This window comes from Pseudophryne corroboree, chromosome 2 (genome assembly GCF_028390025.1).
Source record: "Pseudophryne corroboree isolate aPseCor3 chromosome 2, aPseCor3.hap2, whole genome shotgun sequence".
In the NCBI taxonomy this organism is placed as follows: domain Eukaryota; kingdom Metazoa; phylum Chordata; class Amphibia; order Anura; family Myobatrachidae; genus Pseudophryne; species Pseudophryne corroboree.
The window spans coordinates 215,807,088-215,822,599 of NC_086445.1; the positions used below are offsets into that span (position 1 = coordinate 215,807,088).

Sequence of the window (15,512 nt, forward strand, 5' to 3'; positions counted from 1 at the left end):
GATATACACAGTGTCTTCTTCTGAAACAAAGTAGCTTGTTTATAGAAGCGTTGTGACACTTGTAATAGAATCAATTAGATACAAACAATTCCACAGAGAAACTAGTTCATCTATACATTGTGAAACACACATTTCAGTATTAATCCCAATGATATACAGTATATATATTGTATAAGTACTGTAGGGATTTCTTACAAAATTAGAAAAAAGAAATCCCGTAAATGGCATAGACAACATCAGAAACAAACGTGTATAAGTAAATATCCTGTCTGTAGGGTATATAAGAGCATACATGAGTCTCTTATAGATGTCCTGGTACCCAGACAGCATGTCACCATGGTAGTAGTGTATGCACCCTGTGTTGTGCAGTATTGATACATGGCATGCTACTGTATTATGAACTTATGCTTGTTTATTGTCAGATAAATGTAATAGCAATATAACATTACAGCTATAAATGTGGTCATCTGAAATTCTGACACACTGTCGACATGTACAGGTTATTACACTAGCACTGCAAGCTTTAAGACCGACCTTAAGGAGATGTGGTTTGGACTTTACACCCGCACCAAAGGACCCTTGGATTCTTCAGGCTTTGAGCACATTTTTCATGGTAAGAGGAGAAGGTACACTGTAAGTCACTACTGTTACTAGAAGGAAACATAGATGGATACATACTGTATGCCCAACTAGTCCTAATTTTTTCAGGACAGTCCCAAATGTCAGCGGGTAGTAGGAGTATAACTTATGTGTTATTTTGTGGGTAGAACCTCAGTAAAATACGCATGGTTGGGCCAATCAGTTACGTGGCTGTTATTGGGTTGTTGAAGGTGTGACCATTTTTGGTACAATTTTTGGGCCTTGCATTTTGAAGGCTACTGAAAACATTGCACTGATTCTGGTCTGTGGTTACATTAGAGCAGTGGTTCTCAAACTCGGTCCTCAGGATCCCACACAGTTCATGTTTTCCATGTCACCCAGCAGCTGCACTGTGTATCACTAACTGTCACATTTTAAAAATCTACAGGTGACCTGCAAAACATGAACCCTGTGGGGTCCTGAGGACCGAGTTTGAGACCCTGTGCATTAGAGTAACCAGAAAAGCAGAGAAGATCAACAATTTGTGATTCTACTGAAAAATCCAAGTACGAATTATGGGGGGGATTTAATTGCCGTCAATGGGGGTGAATTGCCATTACCACAACATTTAAACATCGGCAATGGCAGTCCGACCTGCACCCTTCGTCCGGCCAAATTGCACCCCTGTTTGTCCAAAAGTGCTCTCTATCCTATGGTGTAGCAAACTCTTTCGGACAAGAGACTCATCGGCAATTGAATTCTCCCCTATGTGTCAAGCACAGTGTTTGACCCTGTAACAGCAACGTCCTACATTTATATCCCTACAAACCTATAAATAATTAATTAAAACAATTCACATTTCTGAATTTAGCCACATGGTATAGAGAATGATATTTTTGAAGTTGAACATCCCGTAGGCTTTCTGGTTTCCTGTAGTTGGTACATAGGTTATACACTGTTGTGGAGTAGATTTACTCAGGATTATAATAATGAAAAGTGGTAGTGCTGCCATAGCAACCAATCAGATAGCAACCAATCAGAATCTATTATTTCTCATTTGCATCCTAAAATTTTTTAGAATCGGATTGATTGCTAAAGGCTACACCACCACTTTTAAATTTTAGAAGCTTTAAAAGATCTACCCGCTTGTATTTTGAATAGCTAGATAAAATCTATCTACGCATGGTAATCTAGTTGAATAATGCAATGCACAGTTCAGATATTATTAAATTTACTGTTGAGGGGAATTCAATCTGCTGCGGTAAATTACCATGGCTAATTGATCCTCCGGGTCTATCCAATTAGTCCCAATGCCGACACTTATCTGGTATTTTTTTACCTGGACATGCTGAGGTCCCCAATAAAGTAACCTGTTTTCATGGCCACATTGGCATGTTTATAATGGGTGCAGTGTGTGTGGTACATACACAACCCCGGGGGCAAGGCAGGACCCATACCGTACACCCTACACCAGACATGTCAAACTTGCGGCCCACGACCCTACTTTTGCTAGAGAATTCTTCTGGAATCTGGATAGAAAAACATCTTTCAAAGTAGTAGATAAATTGTAGGGGGATGGCACAGGGGTTGGAGATTGAATAGACACAGGAGGCACAGAGGACTTGTGGCTGGAGGGGACAAAAGGAGCAAGAGGGAATTCCAGGGGGCATGTGGCTGGGCTGGAGGGACAGAGGGGGTGCTGAAAGTGGCACATTTTAGTAGCTCACAATAATGGGGCATATTCATCATGAAAAAAATGTGCAATTAGAATTTTTAGTTTTCAATTCTCATTGTATTCTCACACAATTGTTTCAGTATTCATCATGCCCCCATAATAAAATTATCACTTCCGAAAAACTGGTCTTTTTGTGAAGACAGATTTTTGGAAAAGTGATAATTTTCCCCATTAACTGAGCTGTCCCCTTACAGGGAGGGAGAGCAGCTCCACTACCCGTCTGCTCTCTCTACCTGCATTCTCAACCCCGGGTGTCTGCTTTCCTCCCTGCAGCCTGTAGTGTTCCCGCATCCCCCCACATCCTCACCCAGATATAAGAGGGCAGAGGGCATCTGAGGTCACAGCAGCAGGCATCAGAGGTCACAGCAGTGGGCTTTGGAGTTCACATCAGCGGGCAGCAGGGGTCACGGCAGCAGAGGTCACTGAGGTGATGTCAGCCTCTGCCGCGTCTCCAATCCCTGCAACAGCCGTCCACAGCCTCTGCCCCTGTGCCTGCTGTGGATACTCTCCCTGTCGGGACAAAGCCGCAGCCGCTGCCTCCCCTGCCTCCACTGCCTCCCCTGCCTCCACTGCCGGTTCCTTAGCCCCCTGTCACCTCACTGCTGGGACATGTTTTTTTTTGCAGCCACAGCTGAGGCAACCCATCCACCGTCGCCAGCATCATAATACCCCCTCGGGGAAAAATGTACTGTATATGGGTCTCGCCATGGCCTTCCTCCCTGTCCGCACCGCCAGTAAGTACCGGTGCTACCTGGCTGTACAGATCGCTATGCAGCCGTGGCTCCCCCCCCGCCCCCCCCCCCCCCCCCCCCCCCCCCCTCTGATGCACAAGCTGCCGATGGTACCATTGATGAATAACCTCAATGGTGTAAAATCATTTGATGGTTTCTCCCACTGATGGTCACCTCTGCTTTAATGTTCAGTGAGTTGTGGGACAATCGGGGCCCAGAATGTGGCTTCTTGGGTGTCAGGGGTGGAGCTATGCTCCGTGTCTCTACACCCTTGAGAAAAAGAAAAAAAATCAACAGCTTTGTATCATCGATAACGGGAATCCATATGGTTCTCCCCCTTTTGTCATAGACCATCGATGATTTCAAATTATCCCTAGCTGGAACTACATCCCGTGATGTGCAGCCCATAGGTTACAATGTGTAGCAGGGGGGGCCAATACAACTGGCAGTACAGCATCCCCCATAGAATCCTATGGGGGATGCTGCTGCGGGCGGGAATGGATACCTGCTGCGATCCCTCCTTCTAACATTACAGGGATGCATCATATATGTGGCTAGGGTGTTTCGGGGACATAGCCGTAGACGTTGTTTGATAAATGGGCATCTAAGACCTCAAAGCCCCCTTACAGTCCAGGTTTCAAGGATATCTATGCTTGACCGGATGGTTAAATCAAACTGACTAAAGTACTACTGAATTGGTTTGTGCTAAAGCAGCGGTGGCCAACCTGTGGCTCTTGAGCCTCATGCGGCTCTTTCTTTATTCAAATGTGGCTCCCGAGACTCGAAGTCACGTGACCACAACAGATCCAGAAACTGCTGTACTCCAGCCAGACAGGCAGCAGCAGCAGCACTATGGAGACTGAGAACTGAGAGAGCCAGATACTAGAGGTGAGATACCCACTTGCAAACAGAGGACACATAAGGGAGGGCTGTAGTGACACGAGGGTCCCAGCAGGAATGACTCAGGAGAGTGCTGCAGGAGTGACTCATGGGGGAGCTGGCTGTAGTGACATACTGTAGGAGTGTGCTAGCAGGAGTGACGCATGAGGTAGCTGGCTGAAGTGACACAGTAGGGTATGTGGAAGTGGCTTTTTAAATGTATTTTATGTTGGATCTGGCTTTAAAAATGTATTTTATGTGGATCTGGCTTTTTAAATGTATTTTATACCAGAGGCGTGTCCTAGCAGGCACAAGGCCACACCCCATTTTTGCAAGTGCGCCTGTGGCTTGATGTCGGCTCTTTGACGTGCCTAACAAGATCTTTTGGCTCTTTATTTCTGACTGGTTGGCCACCCCTGTGCTAAAGCATGGATATCATTAAAATCAATAGTGTTAGGGAGTTTTCAGGGCCAAGTTTGGGAAGCACTCAAGTCTATTGTATATGCTCTCTTGCTCACTTAGTATATAGATAAAAGGTTAAAGGCATTGTTCTTCTCTGAAAACAGGTGAAATCCATAATGGAGGGATATCTGGATTCCACAGCTGGGTGCAGTTCTACCTGCAGGAAAAGGCTGGTCAGATTAACTACCTGAGTTACAGTGCAAAGGGACCAGTAAGTATAATGCACTGGATATCTGTGCAGAAGTTAAGATAATTATTCTTTGTAATACTGTACATTTGGACTTATCTGGGTTTGTTACATACTTGCCTACCTGACCCTCTCCATGAGGGAGAAAATGCTCTGTTCCTGGACTTTCCTGGTAATGTATGATTGCCATCCCCTGTGGTGAAACACCTTTCTTATCAATTAACTAGCTCACCACAGGGGATGGCAATCATACATTACCAGGAAAGTCCAGGAACAGAGCATTTTCTCCCTCATGGAGAGGGTCAGGTAGGCAAGTATGGTTAGCAAACCAAAAAAAAGCACACTAATGGGCAAAACCATGTTGCACTGATGGTAGGGCAGATATAACATGTGCAGAGAGAGTTAGATTTGTGTGGGGTGTGTTCAAACTGAAATCTAAATTGCAGTGTAAAAATAAAGCAGTCTCTGTACATGTTACATCTGCGTTTTTTTTTGTTTGCTAACAAACCTGAATAACCCCCATTGTCCATTACACGAGAGACTTTCTCCACCAGTTTATGGAAAAGAAGCTTGGGGGAGAGGCTTACCATATGTTCGGATTCAGTATGGTTTCCCGACAATCGGGATCCTGATGGTCGAAATGCCGACGACGGAATCCCGACAGTCAAAATACCGATATCGAGCGCAGCGTGTCACCTCGTGGGCTCAGTGCAGTCGTCAAGCTTCAGGCTCAGTGACAAGCTTTACTCGCCACACTATTATATTCTCCCTCAGGTGGTGGCGTGGACCAACACCCTAGTGGGAATACTGGGCGGCGGTCGGAAACTGCTGTTGGGATTCCGGCATCGGTATTTTGACTGCCGGGATCCCGATTTTTGGGAACTTAACTGCATCCCATACATTCCACTGAGCATTGGGAAACGTTTTTGCTTTTTATTTTAAAATGCTTCTAATATGAGGCTTATGGTGCACAATAATTTGGAATGAGTGATTTGAAATGGAGTGAGAGTGTAGCGAAGAATACAATAAAATTTCAGTGAGAGAGGACACACTGCTTCAGCCCCACTGAGGACTATTGGTTTTACTTGACTTCTGGTTTCCACAGTCCCCCCCAGTTTATTTTGTATGTAACTGTTTCTAAATATAATTTATTTTTCACTCCTGTCTTTAATAATCGTTACCTTTCTGTATTCCTTCATTCAAATGTTTATATTTTCCTCACTACTCATCTTCCATTTGTACCTTAGTAGATATTTTCCCCTGCTCATTCAGGATTTGTGAGTTTAATAACCATTAATTACTTGTTCACATTTATCAGAGCCGGATTATCCACAATGTGGACCAGTCAGAAGCCTAGGGCCCTGGCGGCCTTGCCCGTTTGACATTTGTAATGTGTCATAAACAATGTTTTTTCTTTTATGTATCCAGAGGGCTGAAAGAGGGTGTGCTGCCTCGGTGGCGAACAGTTAAGAGGGGTAGTGCGGGCGGAGTGGGAGGTTCAGGCGGCAAGAGCATCAGAAGGTTGGGACTGAGAGGTAAGCCCTTTGCTGAGCACAGAAATGGGTGGCTGCCGGCTAATGGAATTGTTCCACATGCTGCCGGTGACCGTGTTAGGCTGACATGAGAGGCGCAGAGGGGGGAGGGATGAAGCACCTGTACCCGTGTCGCCCAGTGACCAGCAGGAGACTGGTGGTGGGAGACCTCGGAGGTGCTAGCTGATGCACCCCAGACTCTGTAGGGGCCACAGCTGCTGCTGGTCTACTAGATCAGATAAGCAGGGCAAAGTTAAGGGGAAGCTGCATTTAACAGGCAGCAGGGAATCTGGCAGTGAGAGACACAGTGACTTAGAGAGAACACAGAGGTGAAATAAAGAATGTATAACATAGAAAGGGAATAATGGCAGAACAGGAGTACAGATAGAGGCACAAATAACCAAAAAGTGGCACAGAGAGGCAGTAGGGGGAACAAATAGAGGCATAATGTGGCCGAGAGAGGAAGAAGGGGGAACATAGAGGTACAGAGTAGCAGAAGGAGGTACAGAGTCAGCAGGGGGTACAGGGGCAGTAGGTGGGTACTACAAACAGATGTAGAAGGGGGAACAGAAAGGCAGAAAAGGGTACAGACAGGGCCATAGTCGCGTTGCCAGGTGTTCCATAAAGGGGTAAGCAAGGACCTGGGCCCCTCATCAGGGCCAGGTAATTAGGCAGACTAGATGGGCCAAGTGGTTCTTATCTGCCATCAAAATCTAATCTAATCTACCTGTCCCCATCCCTCTTGGCACCACTTGGTACAGAAAGAAGCACAAAGAGGCAGAGGGGGTTATGATAGAGTAACAGGCAGAATGGATCATAGATAGTGGCACAGACAGAATGGAACACAGGTCACTTGACTGCCATTTTTTTTACTATAAGATGGCTGGATGGACAAACAGACAGAATGGAACACAGGTCACTTGACTGCCATTTTTTTTTTTACTATAAGTGGCATTGAGGCAAGTGGGCATGGATTCAAAGGGTGGGGTCGGACATCTGCTGGATGGATGTACCAACAAGCCAGAACAAATAGGGTTAACAGTGGTAAAATTGCACATGATGGGCTATGCCGACATTGCAGGGATAATTTAAGGTGACAGGGTCCTGATGTTGACCATGTTTCCGCCAGCCCCGTCATCTTACAACTGATGTTAAGACAGTATGGCTGATATGAGACACATTCTCATATCACTGTACTCTATTTCTGTTATTTATTTACTGTAATGCTAAGTTTTGTCTCCCTGTGCTGTCCTTTGTATGGCGCAGCGAAACACTTGTGGCGCCTTATAAATAAAAATAGGATTTTAATTACCTACCGGTAAATCCTTTTCTCATAGTCCGTAGAGGATACTGGGGTCCATTTAGTACCATGGGTATAGACGGGTCCACTAGGAGCCATGGGCACTTTAAGAATTTGATAGTGTGGGCTGGCTCCTCCTTCTATGCCCCTCCTACCAGACTCAGTCTAGGAAACTGTGCCCAAAGAGACGGACATACTTAGAGAGAAGGATAGATAAGGAAAGTGGTGAGATTCCGAACCAGCAAACACAACAATAGGAAAGCCAAGCTAACCAAACCTGAAACAGGAACAGCAACAGCTGAACCAACATTACTTAACCAAGTAACTGTACAGGAAGAACGAAGCCCTGGACGGGCGCCCAGAATGCCCTACGGACTATGAGAGAAGGATTTGCCGGTAGGTAATTGAAATGCTATTTTCTCTTACGTCCTAGAGGATACTGGGGTCCATTTAGTACCATGGGGATGTACCAAAGCTCCCAAACCGGGTGGGAGAGTGCTGAGGTTCCTGCAGAACTGATTGACAAAACTGAAGGTCTTCAGAGTAAGTATCGAACTTGTAGAACTTAGCAAATGTGTTCGAACCTGTCCAAGTAGCTGCTCGGCAGAGCTGTAAAGCCGAGACACCCCAAGCAGCTGCCCAGGAAGAACCCAGCGACCTAGTAGAGTGGGCCTGTACAGATTTTGGACATGGCAAACTTGCCGTGGAATAAGCATGCTGGATAGTAAGTCCGATCCAGCGTACAATTGTCTGCTCTGAAGCAGGACACCCAATCTTATTGGGATCATAAAGAACAAACAGCGAGTCCGTCTTTCTGTGACGAGCTGTTCTTTTCACATACACCTTCAAAGCCCTCACAACATCCAAAGACTTTGAAGTAGCAGAGGTGTCGGTGACAACCAGTACCACAATAGGTTGGTTGATGTGAAATGTGGAAACCATTTTAGGAAGAAAGTGCTGACGAGTTCAGAGTTCAGCTCTGTCCTCATGGAATATCAAATAGGGACTTTTGTAAGACAAAGCCCGCAGCTCCGACACACGTCTTGCTGAAGCCAAGGCCAACAGTGTGAGGGTCTTCCACGTAAGATATTTTACGTCCATTCCTGTAAAAGCTCAAACCAGTCCAATTGGACGAACTGCAGCACCACATCGACATCCCAAGGTGCCGTAGGAGGCACAAAAGGAGGTTGGATGTGCAGAACACCTTTCAAGAACGTCTGGACCTCAGGGAGAGAAGACAAATGGTCTCTGAAAGAAAATAGACAAAGCCGAAATCTGGATTTTTATGTAGCCCAGACGCAGGCCCACAACCACGCCTGCCTGCAGAATGCAGGAAACGTCCCAGATGAAATTCCACCCAGAATAATTTCTGCTCTCACACCAAGAGACGTATTTCTTCCAAATACGATGGTAATGCTTAGACGTTACACCCCTCCTGGCTTGGATCACAGTCGGGATAACCTTGTTAGGGATCCCTCTCCTGGCTAGAATCAGCTATTCAACTTCCATGTCGTCAAACATAGCCACGGTAAGTCCTGATAGATGAACGGGCCCTGTTGCAGAAGATCCTTGCAAAGAGGTAGAGGCCACTGATCTTCGAGGAGCATCTCCAGAAGGTCCGCGTACCAGGCCCTTCTTGGCCAGTCCGGAGCAATGAGTATTGCTTGAACCTTTTCCCTTTTTATTTGTTTTAGAATTCTTGGGATCAGAGGAAGTGGAGGTCTGCTTCCCAGTTGTCTACTCCCGGAATGAAGACCTCTGACAACGCCACAGCGTTTCTTTCTGCCCAGAGGAGAATTCTTGACACCTCTGACATTGCTGCTCTGCTTTTCGTTCTGCCCTGTCAGTTTATGTATGTTACTGCCGTCCCATTGTCTGACTGGACCTGAATTGCTCGATCTTGAAGAAGACGTGAGGCCTGCAGAAGGGCGTTGTTTATGGCCCTGAGTTCCAGAATGTTGATTGGAAGGATGACTTCTTGACTTGACCATCTTCCCTGAAACTGTACCCCCTGAGTGACTGCTCCCCAACCTCTGAGGCTTGCTTCTGTGGTTAACAGAATCCAGTTCTGAATTCCAAACCTCCATCCTGCGATGAGGTGAGAAAACTGTAGCCCCCACGGAAAGAAGATCCTGGCCTTTGGCGACAGATGGATCCTCTGGTGCATGTGAAGATGCGATCCGGAAAGATCAAGCTGGAAGGGTCTTGCGTGAAACCTTCCATATTGAAGTGCCTCGTAAGAGGCCATCATTTTCCCCAGAAGGCGAATGCACAGATGCACCGACACCCGTGTTGGATTCAGGACATCCCGAACCATCGACTGTATTACCAATGCCTTTTATGACTCCATGTCCAGTATCATTCCCAGGAATTGGAGCCTCCGTGTTGGCTCTAGGTGAGATTTCAGAAGGTTCAGAATCCACCCGTGACCCTGGAGGAGTTTGGTTGAGAGAGCAATGCTGTCCAGCAACCTTTCCCTGGACGGCGCTTTTATCAGGAGATAGTCCAGGTACGGAATTATATTCACTCCCTGTTTGCGGAGTCGAAGCATCATCTCTGCCATCACCTTGGTGAACACCCTCGGTGCCGTGGATAGACCAAATGGCAGGGCCTGAAACTGGTAGTGACAGTCCCGCAGTGCAAACCTGAGATCAGCCTGATGTGGCGGCCAGATCGTAATATGAAGGTACGCATCCTTGACATCCAGAGACACCCAGAATTCCCCCTCTTCCAGACCTGAGATCCCCGCTCTCAGAGACTCCATCTTGAATTTGAACACTCGTAAGTATGGGTTCAAATACTTGAGGTTCAGAATTGGTCTTACCGAACCGTCCGGCATCGGTACTACGAACAAGTAGGAATAGTTGTTTAGTAGATGAGGTGGAACTGGAACAATGACCTGAGTCTGTACCAGTTTTTGGATGGCATGGTGTAAAGTTATACTTGCCTCTTGTGAAACTGGGAAGCCTGATTTGAAGAATCTGTGAGGTGGGAGCTTTTGGAACTCCAGTCTATAGTCCTGGGAAATAAGATCTATTACCCAGGGATCCTGGCACGAATGTGACCAGATCTGACTGAAGAATTGTAGTCGGGCTCCCACCTGACAGCCTTCCAGGCATTGCGGTCCACCAGCATGCTGAAGTTTTGAGGAAGCCGAGCCTGAGCTCTGTTCCTGAGCACCTGCTGTTGCTGGTTTCCGTGGTTTAGCTCTTGTGCCGCTGGAGGACGTAGAAGCACCTCTGGATTTGTCCTTGCACTTGGCCATTTGAAAGGACTGTAATTTAGAAGCTGAATAAGTCTTCTTGGTGGGGGGTGGGGGGGGGGGCTTCGGAAGGAAGATACGTAGACTTACCCACAGTAGCTGTGGAGATCCATTTGTCTAATTCATCTCCAAACAAGGCCTCTCCTGTGAATGGTAGGCCTTCCACGCCTTTCCTGGAGTATGCATCAGCAGTCCACTGGTGTAGCCACAAGCCCTTGCATGCTGACGCTGCCATAGCGGTGGTGCGTGCGTTAAGCACGCCTATTTCCTTTATGACTTCCACCATAAAGTTCGCTGAGCCCTGTATATGCTGCAGGAGTAAGACAACATCCCCCCTAGATAAGGAATCTAACCCCTCAATTAGGTTACCTGACCATTTAGCAATGGCTTTAGTGATCCACGCCAGTGGCGCACCCAGGGGGTGTTTCCGAGCACCCAGAAACCCCCCTCAACAAAAAAAAAATAATTTTTTTTTTATTTTTTTTTGCTGCATGAGTATTATTAATGGCTGTCTAGCGTCCTCTGCAGCCTGCTGTCTTCCTGGTGGCACTTGTAAGTGCTTAATAAAAGTTTACTTTATTTTAATTATAGTACATATACAGTATATCCATGTGCATACATATATACACATGTATATACATACATATAAACACACACACATATTATATATATGCATGCATATATATACATGTGTACTGTATGTATATATATATATATATATGTATGCATGTTTAATATGCTATGTGCATATATATATGTATATGTGTATATGTATGTGTATATATATATATATATATATATATATATATATAATATACATATGCACAGACACACTAGTTTTACGGACCCAGCATATACTGGGTCACCTCAGTCCCCACCCCCGTGCTTGGCTCCACCCAGTTCTGGAAATCCCCCCATACAAATCCTGCGTTTGCCACTGATCTACGCACATGCAATAGTGGGTCTTTGGGCCACCCCAGCAGCTGTGTACAATGATTTGAGTGTAGTCTCAATTTTACGATCAGCCATGTCTTTCAGGGAGGCTGCACAAGGAACAGGCAATACAGTTTGACATGACAGCCTAGAGACTGATGCGTCCACTATCGGTGGATTTTCCCATTTTTTTCCTATCCTCCAGAGAAATAGGAAAAGATGACAGTAACCTTTTAGGGATCTGAAACTTCTTATCAGGATTAACCCACGCTTCTTCAAACAAGGTATTCAATTCCTTTGACATAGGAAAAGTAACTGAGGACTTCTTTTTTACATTAAAATAAGATTCCTCACACTCCTCTGACACCTTATCAGGAATATGCAGAACATCTCTGATAGCCTCTATAAGAGCCTCTATTCCCTGTGACAGAGCTGTACCCTCCCCCCCCCCCCCCCCCACCGAGTCCCCCTCCCCCTCCTCCATGTCTGACCTGTCATCGTCAGAGTCAAACTGCAGAATATGGGCCAGAGATCGCTTTTGCAGACAAATGGGAGGGGATTGAGACTCTGTTTTGGGGATTGAGTCTCTGTTCATAAACTCATCCACAGTCTGTTTTAAGTATTGCATCTCTGTCTCATTGCGGGACAATTTGTAGAAAGATTTGAGATCATTCCCTTAAGAGGATTAACCCATTCCGGTTCAGCCCCGCTAGTCTGTGATGACCCCCCTGCTATGACCCCCTGGTACCGCTGAGGTAATCTGGAAACACACTGGAGGAGCTGTGCATTCCTGTCCTGTCAGCGTCTGTGTCCACTGCCGAGGGAAAATGGCGCTGGTGAGCTGCTGGATCCTCTCATAGTGAAGCTCCACCCCTTCAATGGTGCGCGGTCTTCCCACTTTTTTTATACTGGCTGAGGAATCTGGTGCTTAAAATGGAGAAAAACGTTTTAAGGCTGTTGTGCCAGTATGGGTACTGTGTCCAGAGACGCATTCCGCCCGTGTAGAAGCCGTGCGTCTCCATACCCTCATGCCGCCATGATGGCTGGCGCCCTGCTAGCCAGGCGCCAGCTCAGTACTCACCACTATTCATTCTTCTGGCTCTGTTAGGGGTGGCGGCGTGCTGCGGGAATGTACGCTCGCCTTGGTGGGACCTGAGAATAGTTCCCTCAGGAGCTCAGTGTCCTTTAGGCAGGGAACAGGACCATTACCTCTTCAAGATGTTGGGCCGTTCAAACCCCCCCCCCCCCCCCAAGTGCCGCGAAGCAGGCAGTGCTGGTGCCAACCAGCCCTGCCTGAAAATAACAAACATAGAAAATAAATGCAGAAAACTCTTCAGGAGCTTCCTTCAGTGTGACTGGGCTCCTCCGGGCACATTTTCTAAATTGAGTCTGGTAGGAGGGGCATAGAGGGAGGAGCCAGCCCACACTATCAAATTCTTAAAGTGCCCATGGCTCCTAGTGGACCCGTCTGTACCCATGGTACTAAATGGACCCCAGTATCCTCTAGGACGTAAGAGAAATGTAATAATAATAATAATAATAATAATAATTTTACTGGCCATGAGGGAAAGCAGGGGTCTACTTGCTCTGGACTGGTGAGAAAAGAGAATGAAATAGAGAATATTACACAAGGGAGAGGTCTGATATCTGACTTTATGAACCACCCTCACATATGCCTGAGCGACAATGAATACGCCAATCAGTGTCAGCTGATCATTTGCAAGCAGCCATCAGAAGAAGTTCATTAGTGTTGGAGGCTATCATCTTCTGTCATTTACACATGCCCTTGACCACCTACAACTGAAATGACTTCCTCTGTATACAGTATACCTACATTAGAACGCACCCCATCCCACCTATCTATATGAGCATACGCAGAGTGAATGCATGTAATATATGCTGCACAAACTGACAGGGCTCGCTCTGTAAGTATATAGGTCATTTAAGATAAGATCTCTTGTAATGAGATATGGGCTACACAATTATGTAGTGAGATGGTGAGTGATTGACAATATCTGGATTTCTGGTCTCAGCAACCTCACTATAAACACTAATAAAGTTTTATTTTTTATAGTGGTCGGGATATCCTGATGTATACGGTTTTCAGTTCAAGTGGGGCACCTACCTGAAAACCCTGGGCTCAATGTTTATAGGATCCAGTCCTGAGTTTGAGATTGGTATATTAACCCTGTGTTATGTAACCAGCCCTGATAGTCTGTGAGTATTTCTAGCTCATTTGTATATTTATCATTGAATCTGTTTACATCACTGCATTCTCTAAGACGTCTCATGTTGTTTTAAAGGTGCTCTGTCAAAATTGGTGGTCAAACCCTCAGAATCCAAACCTACACCTGGGCCAACTCAACCTATGGAAGTGGCAAGAGATACGTGGCATCTGCTTACCCCACTGTTTAGAGGAGTAGCTGTTACCTCTGTGTGGAAATAAAGTTATTTATCCTGCACATACTCTGTTAGTCTGCTTTATTTGTTTTCGAAATGCACTTTTAATTGTCACAAGAGGTAATGCAGTCTCTATTATAATAATATAATAATATTCAAAACTATATTTAGTAACATTCAATATTTATCAATGGATGGCAATTGGTTGGGCTCCAAGTAAGTTCTCCAATCCAGCAATGTGTAAGCAGCTTGGACAGGCCATGACCGCTCACATGAGATGTTGTGTCACAGACTTGTAGACTCCACAATGAAAGGTTCCCATTCCACCAGAGGTCACAGTTTTATTTATCATTGACTTCATGACCTACATACACTTTATTTCTGACATATTGGTAGGTTTAGTAAAGGGTTCATTGTAACGGTCACAGAATACGATAACAGATCACTGAAGAATTGGGGCCTATAGGTGAATAAAGAGATCTGGATACCATCTTTGAAGTCATCTGTGCTTTCAGTGTTCATTCTTATCACATCTGGAGCATACTGTACTTGCAGTATCCCCCATCCTAACTGTTGTGGTAGCCCACAGAAGTCAGTAGCTTCCAGCCATAAATTGTGTGGGTTAACTCCTAGATTTACAAACCATGAGGCAGCGCCGTAACTACGTGCTAATCGAGTGTAATAATCCAGTAGGTATAAAGGAATTGAGGAGTCCTGACCGGTTTCGTCAAGCTCCACGTGACTTTCTCAAAGGTTTTTCCTTCATATGCCATGACGCTGTCACACATAGGTGCCTATTGCACCGCCGATATTCTAGCCTGATTTTAGTGCTAGCAGGCACTAGACTGAACACTCTTTAGTACATATTGAGAAGCGATATGTATGTGATTGTCGCGATATTTTTCGTTCGACCCCCTTATCGCCCTTAGTACATGGAGCCCATACTCTCTTAGTGATCAGGTATATATTTGCTATACTGGTTAAGACCCCAGTTTGCCCCCAGTAATAGATCTCCCTTAGAGAGCTTGGTTCATTTTGAAATGATAGCATCATGGTGATTCTGCAGATTTGTTGACTGCACATTCATGTAGCAAATTTCCCATTCCACAAGCTTCAAAGGAGCTCTGTTGGATTGAAACCTGGTCTGTGTGCAGGCCGCTGAACTCCTTGCCAGCATGAGATGATGTGTGCTTTGCCATGTTATCCTCCTGGCATTACCCATTAGAAGTAGTGATAAGCTGGTTCGGTTTCCGAGAAACCGAACCCACCCGAGCTTTACCTTTTTTACACGGGTCCGAGCAGACTCGGATCCTCCCGCCTTGCTCGGCTAACCCGAGCGCGCCCGAACGTCATCATCCCGCTGTCGGATTCTCGCGAGATTCGGATTCTATATAAGCAGCCGCGCGTCGCCGCCATTTTCCACACGTGCATTGAGATTGATAGGGAGAGGACGTGGCTGGCGTCCTCTCCGTTTATATACTAGTTATATACTACACAGTTGATCTGATTGCT

The 15,512-nt window shown here is 45.8% G+C and overlaps 1 protein-coding gene across 1 annotated transcript; it reads left to right on the forward strand.

Moving 5' to 3' along the window:
* Positions 1 to 504: 504 nt before the first annotated feature.
* LOC135050665 (uridylate-specific endoribonuclease D-like) lies at positions 505 to 14,031 on the forward strand. The gene is made up of 4 exons (XM_063957086.1): positions 505 to 613; positions 4,491 to 4,597; positions 13,675 to 13,817; positions 13,904 to 14,031. Exons 1-4 carry the CDS (start codon positions 544 to 546, stop codon positions 14,013 to 14,015), a joined length of 432 nt encoding a protein of 143 aa, XP_063813156.1. The 5' UTR covers positions 505 to 543; the 3' UTR covers positions 14,016 to 14,031.
* The last annotated feature ends 1,481 nt before the right edge of the window (positions 14,032 to 15,512 follow it).

Excerpts from the sequence above, each read along its gene's own strand:
- LOC135050665 (XM_063957086.1), top strand. The coding sequence starts at position 544 with ATGTGGTTTGGACTTTACACCCGCACCAAAGGACCCTTGGATTCTTCA. Across the intron at positions 614-4,490 it reads CTTTGAGCACATTTTTCATG|GTGAAATCCATAATGGAGGG; the intron begins GTAAGAGGAGAA and ends CTCTGAAAACAG. Across the intron at positions 4,598-13,674 it reads GTTACAGTGCAAAGGGACCA|TGGTCGGGATATCCTGATGT; the intron begins GTAAGTATAATG and ends TATTTTTTATAG.